Raw genomic sequence first — 10,000 nt, 5'->3', positions numbered from 1 at the left:
ATCTGTGGAAAAGTTTGTAAGGAAGTGTCTGCTACTGCATCTAGTTATGTGTGTAGAACAGCGGCACACGAAGGTAGGTTGTTGGAAGAACTTATTCAAGAAAATTATGATGTTCATATTAAGGAAGAAAACTTTGGTCATCAGTACATATTTGACTTTTATTATTCTTTCATCATCATCCTCATCATGGTCATCATCATTATCCTCATCATCGTCGTCATCATCATCATCATCATCATCATCATCATCATCATCATCATCATCATCTTCATCATCATCATCATCATCATCATCATTATCCTCATCATCGTCATCATCATCATCATCATCATCATCATCATCATCATCATCATCATCATCATCTTCAACAACCACATCATCATCATCATCATCATCATCATCATCATCATCATCATCATCATCATCATCATCATCATTATCATTTTTATTATTGTTGTCGTCGGTATTCTTCTTCTTCTTCTTCTTCTTCTTCTTCTTTTTCATGATGATGATGATGATAATAATAATAATAACAATAATAATAATATGATGATGATGATGATGATGATGATGATAATAATAATAATGATAATAATGATAATAATAATAATAATAATAATAATAATAATAATAATAATAATAATAATAATAATAATAATAATAATAATAATAACGATAATAATAATAATAATAATAATAATAATAATAGTAATAATAATAATAATAATAATAATAATAATAATAATAATAATAATAATAATCTTGGTTGGCGTTGGTTTTAGCTGGACCCTGTGATGTTGAGGCTGAAGTGAGAGGCGTTAAAAGCTCTAAGGCTGCAGCCTACACGTACAATTCCGCTCTTGCTTCAACGGTGACAGGGGTCAGTCCCAAACGAGGAGGAACAGGTGGAGGAACTCTTCTTACTATCACTGGAACCAAGTTTGGGTGAGTTATCATACCATGTCAACCAAATGCTTATTTTACGTGGTGCTTAAGATTTTAATTTCCATATTTTAAACAAAGAGATCAAATTTTCAATTAGTAAAGTGGGTCAGAAATGGGAGAAAATAAGTAAATGTTATGTTAAAAAAAAAAGTTTTGTTCTGTTTATAGATGTATTTATATCTTAATAGTTTAAATGTCGCGAAAAGATTATAAAGATATAACATTTTTTAAATACAATCTTATCTTTGTTTGCTTTTACTCCTATGTACCCTGAGTAATCATGCAACATGATCCGACATAAAAAAAATTGAATTGCATTGAAATTGACATTGACTTGAAGAAGTGATTTGCTGTCAGGAGATGGCCCACATCTCGCATTTTATGGAAATTGAGTAATTGGTATTGTGTAAAAGAGTTGACTATGGGGAACAAAATAGTGATGTCAAAACCTCGTTCCAATCTCATTGGAATTGTAAAACTATTCTTTCTTGGGACTGGATACATACCTTGTGTAATTGATCTTCTGGTTTCAGAGCGATGGCAAATTATTTTCTAGTCTAAATATATTCTGGTCGTCAATAAAGATTATCCATCTTCGCTCTTTTACGCCCCTTAATCCTAAGAATCTGCCTATACATTCTGCTACTAAACTAGTTATGCCACATTATAATTCAATATATGGCATATTCATTATTAGTCCTTTGAAGTACTGGTTACATACACACTTCTTAGGATTACGGAGCCGGGAAAGTAGATGATGTGACGTCACGACTTTTCTTCCCTATTCCTTACAGTCTGTTGTTTATTTCATGAAAGTTAGCTGAGTTGTAGCTTTTTGAAATTGACAATTTTTATAGAAGGGGTTTTAATGAAAACCTCTTCATATTTTACTTAACTATTCATTTTAACATTTATGTGTCCTCTGGGAAAAATATTAAATTGGAATGTCTAAAGTGCAAATTCTACTTTAAAAATCTTACCGGTTGGTTTAGTGTTCAAGTCTTGTTCTTAGCAGCACAAAGTTGATTCATTGGAAAATGTCCTTTACTCACATTCTCTCACTATACTCGCGTAATAAAATTAATACATGGCCCTTAACAGTTTGGTCTCTTTTGCATAAAAAAAAAGAAAAGAAATATTGACTTTGAAGCGTCATGTCTCGTCCTGTTGGCTAGGAACCCCCTTTCGAATGGGTTTTGAGCATGTTTAGGGGATATTTCCTTATATAAACGATCACGCTTAAACTTTTATATGCATCTTTATTCTTATTTCCTTATATATATACATATAAAGAATAAGCAAGGGGGACATCTTCGTCACCATAGCTGGATCAACATGCGTGCTTGTCACTCTCATTGACACAAAAATCACATGCAGAACTGGGAATTATTCACACGCTGTCATAACAGAGGTGGAAGTTTATAAACCCGATTCCGGGGTGGCTGAAAAGGTAAGGCAATAATTTAAGATTCTAACACTCTTGCAGACCTGCATTCTATTGCGAAAACTTCGTAGAATTACGAAATTTTGCTTTCAATTTCAGAACTTCATGAGCATATCTGAGTCATTGAAACTTATTTAAAATGACTATATAATTTAAAGAATGTGTTATTTAATACTTTGTGAAGGTAATGCGTTGATTTTTAAAATTAACTATACCGACTGCAATTTTTATCTCCTAAAAATAACTAAGATTTAAATGTTCAAGTTGGCAGGTCTGTTCTTGCTTTTTTAGAATTCTAGTAGATTTATGTCACACCTAGATAGTCAATGTGCCTTTTATGCATGCAGAATTGAAGATCATAAATTCCTTCATACGTCAAGATATTGTTGGTACTGAAGTTGCTTCTTTCCCTTCATATAATGGCTGCTCTCTTATCTGTGCAATATAATAGTATGCCTAATGCCAGCGTTCAATGGTAAAATAATGCTTAATGAGCATCTTGCATTATGTATCTATTAGAATTTCAAACATGCTTCCAGTAACTTCGTGAGCATCCTGTATGAAATGGAAATGTGGCCCAATATGGCATTTTGAGGAAATAAATGGGAAGCACATTGAGCATGGTAAATCTGTGGAAATGCCCTTTACAAAATGTTCACTTTTAATTATTTTATATTCTTATTCCCACCAATAATTGTTCAGGTAAACGCTGGCTTTGAATACATCGACGTCTGGTCCAGTCCATTTACGTGGGGAGGAATGGCTCCTCCAGGGAAGGGAGTCCTTGCCCAAATTCCTAAAGGAAAGAAGGTATTGCTGGACATGAATACTCCAGTCTTGAAAATGTTACTCATCCAAGGTAAGATATAGTTGTAAACCAGTTTTAACCCTCGTATTCTATATATTGTGCGGCTATGTGGTCTTGTGCTATGTCACTCGCCTTTGGATCGGAAGGTCCTGGGTTTGAACCCTGCTCTGAGTGGCGCATTGTTGAGTTCTTGGAAAAGGATCTTTATTCGCATTCTTTCTCCATACTCAGGTGTAAAATGAGTACTTGGCCGTTGCCAGCGTTGTATCTCTGTAGGAAAAAATTGTAATATTGCTTAACAGGCGTCATGTCTTGTCCTCCATGTGACGCGTTGCTGTTGGCTAGGGACCCTTTGCAAAGCACCTTGGGCACGTTTAGTGAATATTGCACTATATAAAAACTCAAAGTTTTAAAGAAAATTAATACCATCATCTCAAAATGGTAATATCCCAGGATAATTTGAAGGGGTGACTTTGAAAACCTGCTAAGTCTCCTCTCAATCATTCAGAGAGAACTGAAATATTTTTGTCATTTGTCTATTAAGTTAAAGACGACAATACCCCATCAACGCGAAGAAAGCCTGTAACCGTTTGTGTTAAAAAAAACACCGTTTGTGTTAAAAAAAACAATGTCCTTTTTTGTGATATTTTAATTGGGATTATTTCTATGATACCTACAAGCAAATTGCTCATGGATGTGACAAAGGTAGGTGCTTGTTGCTTGGAAATTTTAAAGGTGATGTAATAATCAAACTTGCATTAAAATTTGATTATGTCAAACATCGCACAACTTAACACACGTTTCCTATTTAACTCTCTTTTCTGATTTCAGGAGGTCACCTGGTATTTGACGAGAAGGATATAGAGCTACAAGCTGAAAGCATCTTGATTACAGATGGAGGAATCTTAGAGGTATATTGATGTGAATTTATAAACTAGTATTTTATTAGGGTGATCTAAAATGCAATAATCTAATCTTTAATCAAAAAATGAAACTAAGACAAGTATATGTGCTTCATTCTTTTTATTTTTTACGTTAAATTCACTTTTCTACATCTGCTTCATTCTTACAGAATACCAGATTTAGGAAATGGGTCGCAAATACTCAAAATTAAGATGTATTTTAAACAAACACAAGTGCACTGCAGCAGAACACTTGCTAAACATATTGTAGAATATGCCAATGTCGTGTGGGGTCTCCACTTCCAACAAGATATAAAACGTTTAGGTTCAAAGGAGAGTTGTAAGGCGCATAACAAATAACTTCTCACGATCTTCCAGCTCATCAAATCTTGTTTCCACCAAAATATTTTGATTGATTTACCAAGAAACATAAAGCTAGCAACAAGAATAACGGGGGGCCATAACAATAAGATTATTCCAGTATACACAAGAATGAAATCATGTCTAAATTCATTCTTTCTTTTTAAAAACTTTTTTTGATTCAATCTTTTTTTTTTCATCCAATACACTATAACATTATGTTAAAAGTCTAAAAGATTTTGATTTGGTTCAATTTTTCACTTAAAATGATGCCAGATCGGTACAGAGGCAAAACCATTTGAGAACAAGGCAATCATTACTATGCATGGCCATGTCAGGTCCACGGAATTACCTGTGTATGGTGCCAAGGGTATAGGACTTCGTGAGGGCAGGCTTGAATTCCACGGTAATACTTTTATTATATATCTATCACCAGTACCATTGATTTAACAATACAGGGATATGATATTTCATTTAAATCTAACCCTTTCCTTACCAACCATACGAAAATCGTCACTTTTGTCACGATGCATCCAACAATTTTCTTTTTCAAAGAAAGATTTTCATTAAAACTATGATCACTTGACACTGTTTTATAGAGCTTATTTTGCTGAGCAATATTATGTATAGAATGTCTTTGTTGCTTTTTCATTTGAGTCAGAATAAAATATTTTGTGTTTGGTTTGTGCGGCTATTTGGTCTTGTGGTATGACACTCACTTTTGGATCGGAAGGTCCTGAGTTTGAGCCTTGCTCAGCGCATAGTTGAGTCTTTGGAAAAGGCTCTTTACTCACACTCTCTCAGTATCCTCAGGTATTAAATGAGTACTTGGCCATTAACAGCATTGTCCTGTTTCTTCTTCTTCTTCTTCTTCTTCTTCTTCTTCTTCTTCTTCTTCTTCTTCTTCTTCTTCTTCTTCTTCTTCTTCTTCTTCTTCTTCTTCTTCTTCTTCTTCTTCTTCTTCTTCTTCTTCTTCTTCTTCTTCTTCTTCTTCTTCTTCTTCTTCTTCTTCTTCTTCTTCTTCTTCTTCTTCTTCTTCTCCTTCTTCTCCTTCTTCTTCTTCTTCTTCTTCTTCTTCTTCTTCTTCTTCTTCTTCTTCTTCTTCTTCTTCTTCTTCTTCTTCTTCTTCTTCTTCTTCTTCTTCTTCTACAACTACTACTTCTTCTTCTTCATCTTTTACTACTACCGCTAATACTACTTCTTCTCCTCCTTCTTTTCCTCCTCCTCCATATGCCCTAATTCCTTCTCGAACGCTTCCTCCTAATCATCATACTCATGAACATGTTTTTTTCATTTTCCCTTTCCTTCCTCCTCTCCCTCAATCGTTTTTTTTAAATTTTCTTTTTAAAATTCTTGTGCAACAATTTTATTTTAAATTTTAAAATTGAGCTTTTATTTATATAGCGCAATATCTACTAAATGTGCTCACAGCACTTTACAAGGGGTCTCTGGCCAACAACCACGCTTAAGATGTAGGACATGACATGACGCCTGTTAGGCAATATTACAATGTTTTCGGACAGAGACAACGCTGTAAAAGGCTAGGTACTCATTTTACATCTGAGTATGGTGAGAGAATGTGAGTAAAAGGTCTATGCGCTGAGCGAGGCTCAAACCCAGGACCTTCCCATCCGAAAGCTAGTGTCATACCACAAGACCACATGGCCACACAACAGGACCATTCTGACAAAATACTGTTTTGAGATGCGGGGTCACAAGTAGCAGAGTTATTGTTGTTGTTTTTTTTTTTTTTTTTAATTATTCAAACCAATTCATAAGAGATCTTGCAGGTTTTGAATATCAATTCTCGATTTATCCTTCCATCCACAGGTCGACACATTCCAGTACCCTGGACACATCTCAGTGCCACGGCTGCTGCTGGTCATGACACCATCAACCTCGTAAAAGCAGTCAACTGGAATGTCGGGGATGAGATTGTCATTGCCACCACTGGAGACAGACTTAGTCAAGGGGAATCCGAGGTAAATGCTTAGTTTTCGTCTATATGTTGGGTTGAAACCCTTTGAAATTTGAGGCTAAGACTAAGATAGCCAATATGTGACTAATCGTCTCAAAATGGTATTATATTGGGATAATGACTTGTGGCGAGGTGCAAAAATTAGCAGGTCTGATAACCGAACGCAATTATGAGCCTGATTTAACATTGTTGTAATGGGCACAATTTTGCGTAGGTTTGAGAATATTTCCATTACACCAACGAGACCATAACAATCTGGGTTATCAAACCTGCAATCAAGTACACATTGACTTGGGTTAAATTTAGATTCTTTTTATTTAAGATATTTAATACAGTTTCAGAATGAAACAGAAATCCAAAACAAAAAAAGCAGGTAAATTATCATTTTGGCTTTAAATTCAATTGTCTTCAGTTAGTTCATTCCCACACAATACTAGATTGGTACGATGGGTCACACATATTACAATGGTAGCAAACTATAAGGGAATTATCACTAAAAGTTTATGATCTTGTCAAAATGAAGGGAGAAAAATCAACGCAAAGGAAGGAAAACCAATGCATTATTATTATTATTATTATTATTATTATTATTATTATTATTATTATTATTATTATTATTATTATTATTATTATTATTATTATTATTATTATTATTATTATTATTGAGGAGATGAACTGGAGTCTTGTTAAGATAATGTAATTGTGCTTCTTATATTACTTTGAGGAAAAACTGCATTGAATGTGAAAATAATTCGAATTACATATTTTTTATTGAGCGATATTTGGTTGGCTCACTTTTATTTCATTAATTAAACAATTGAATAATAGAAAACAAAAAAATGTTGAACCATTTCGCGATTTTCAGTTTCTTGTGTTAAACATACGAGCTTAACTGTTAACTTCAATTCTTAGAAACACTTTATGTTTTCAATTGCAATAAAGCAATTTATATGTTATGTATAAATGTCTTTTCATGTTTGCAGGAATGTATTTATATTTATATATTTTTGATTAATTCTATCTTATCAAAACTAGTAAATTAAAATGTGTTTTTTTCTTTTCTCAGGTCAAGAAGATCAAATCTATTAGTGCTGATAAAAAACAACTGAGTTTGACAGAACCTCTGAAATATGAACACATCTCAAAGACGGCCACTTTTGGAACTCGTACTGTGGAGTTTAGAGCTGAGGTTGGTCTGCTGACAAGAAACGTTTTGATCAGAGGCAATCGTAACGTTGAATTCGATCATAAAATTGAGGCCTGTCCTGATGTATTCAAACCTGGTTAGTATTGTGTCTACTCATTTCATCCCTTTCCAAACCCAAGTAGGAAGACTCTCTCTCCCTCTGCCTTTCTTTCTCTCTCTCTCTCTCTCTCTCTCTCTCTCTCTCTTACTCTCTCTCTCTCTCTCTCTTTCTCTCTCTCTCTTTCTCTCTCTCTCTCTTACTCTCTCTCTCTCTCTCTCTCTCTCTCTCTCTCTCTCTCTCTCTCTCTCTCTCTCTCTCTCTCTCTCTCTCTTAGTCGATATAGCGTTATAGAAATGCTCAAGTTTTGCGTGGATTTTTTTTGGTTTTTAAAAAAATTTATTTTACCAATAGAGCAATAAAATCCTGGGTCAGATCTCTGATATTTTTTATAGATTAAAAGATGGGATGTCATGTTGGATTAAAATCAACCTGTACCTATTTGCAGGTCTGATAACCCAAATTGTTATGGGCTCCATTACAACAGTGTTAAATCAAGGCCATAATTGCTTTCGGATGTCAGACCTGCAAATATGTTCATGTTGAGTTAAATCAAACCTCTTTTCTGTAACTTAGTTATGACGTAGAAAAAAAATAAATTAAGATTTGTTTCTTTATATTTTGAAATGAAGTAATAACAGAATATTGACCAATTATTCTTGTGTACCACTTCTTTAGGTCAGTTTGATGTTCAGAGCTGTTTCCAAGGACGTTTCGGGGAAGAAATGGGTTCAGACCAATATGGCGTCCAAATTTTGATTCATCAACAAGAAAAGGATACACAGGTTGGTCTTAATTTTAAAATTTCTTAAGATGTGACTCACCGCCTCTGCCAAGTATTATGTTGGGAGTGACCAGATACCTAAAATTTACTCAAACGCCAAAACTATGAAATTTCACTTGAATTGATACACTCCATAGAGACAAGAGACTGAAGTCCTTAAAATATTTAATTCCAAAATTCCACAAACTATGACTGTTTTTACTATACAATGAAACACTCTTAAAATCAACTTCTGCTAATAGTCAGCACTTCTTGTTGGTACCAACTTTTCTGTTCTTTATCTAAGTGTTTTCCATTGTTACTGTACAAAGTCAATCTTGCTTAAAGTCAACCACTCTTTCTGGTTCGGAGGTGTTTGCTCTATCAGGATTCCACTGTAAATTAGATTTTTCAGAATCTGGTTCAGCCTGACATAGTACCATATTGGGATGATGGATCACATTTAATGAAATCGATTTATATTATTTAAAAAAAAAATAAATTCCCTTTATTCATCCCATTGGGAAAATTTATCTCAAGGGTCTATTCCAAGGGAAGACTGGAATAATCCAGGCGTCAGCAGCAGTGCAACGCCGCAAATTGAGCTAGGGCGAGGTGACTTGCTCAAGGCGCAGCAGTGGATGATCGAACTCGGTACCTTTTGGGTACGAAGCAAAGACTGTACCGCTGAGCCACACTACCCCCTCAGTTATCCATTGCATTATGATTATTGTCAAAGCTTAAACAACGAGAATAGACTTTATACTGTCTTCATCCTTATTCAATGTGACATCACTGTCTGGTATATTCCTTTGAAAATGCAAAATATAATTTATTATCTTACCTAAAACGATGTCAATTGCTCGATATGAGCAGGCTAGACTGTATTTTTTAAAAAAGTATTGCGGCTATGTGGTTTTGTGGTATGACACTCGCTTTTGGATCAGAAGGTCCTGGGTTCAAGCCCTGCTCAATGCATAGTTGAGTCCTTGGAAAAGACTCTTTACTCTTAGTCTCTCACCGTACTCATGCGTAAAATGAGTACCTGGCTATTAACAGCGTTGTCTCTGTTGGAAAAAAATTGTAATATCGAATAACATGCTCATGTCTTGTTCTATATGTTATGTATTGCTGTTGGTCAGGGGCCCTTTGTAAAGCACTAAAAGCACGTTTAGTGGATATTGCGCTATATAAAAGCTCAATTTTTTTTTTAAGTTCCCAATTAGAAACAAGAAGGATTTCCGCTAGTCTCAAATTTCTAACCAATGGTTTTGTTGTTGGTCTTGTGCATAAATACTGATTCGTGAATGTATGAAATATTCAAGAGCTGAGACTGAAGCAGAACAGAAAAAAAAAATTCAAACATAATATAAGAGCAATTCATTCATGACAGAAAGTAAATTTTGTTTTGAAAAATAGAATTATTTATCTATATGGTTATTAAGGTTGTTTTTATGCGGCTATTTAGTCAAATGGTATAACACGCCTTCAGATTGAAAGGTCCAGAGTTCGAATCCCACTCTGAGTGGCGCATGGTTAAATCTTTGGAAAATGCT

The 10,000-nt window shown here is 34.4% G+C and overlaps 1 protein-coding gene across 1 annotated transcript in view; it reads left to right on the top strand.

Moving 5' to 3' along the window:
- The window catches only part of LOC144965887 (fibrocystin-L-like), a 122,191-nt gene that overhangs the window by 67,737 nt on the left and 44,454 nt on the right, over positions 1-10,000 (top strand). The window contains exons 40-48 of the mRNA XM_078901714.1: positions 1-73; positions 783-945; positions 2,239-2,395; positions 3,092-3,248; positions 4,029-4,108; positions 4,736-4,865; positions 6,290-6,441; positions 7,504-7,720; positions 8,360-8,466. The exon at positions 1-73 is cut by the window's left edge and continues 71 nt beyond it. Of these exons, the coding sequence (XP_078757840.1) occupies positions 1-73; positions 783-945; positions 2,239-2,395; positions 3,092-3,248; positions 4,029-4,108; positions 4,736-4,865; positions 6,290-6,441; positions 7,504-7,720; positions 8,360-8,466 (1,236 nt within the window). The remainder of the gene's footprint in view (positions 74-782; positions 946-2,238; positions 2,396-3,091; positions 3,249-4,028; positions 4,109-4,735; positions 4,866-6,289; positions 6,442-7,503; positions 7,721-8,359; positions 8,467-10,000) is intronic.

This window comes from Berghia stephanieae, chromosome 2, assembly GCF_034508935.2.
Source record: "Berghia stephanieae isolate SIO BIC M18660-M18661 chromosome 2, UCSD_Bste_1.3, whole genome shotgun sequence".
Taxonomy (NCBI): domain Eukaryota; kingdom Metazoa; phylum Mollusca; class Gastropoda; order Nudibranchia; family Aeolidiidae; genus Berghia; species Berghia stephanieae.
Note: the sequence above shows the minus strand (reverse complement) of the source record. Positions and strands in the feature narration are given on the sequence as shown.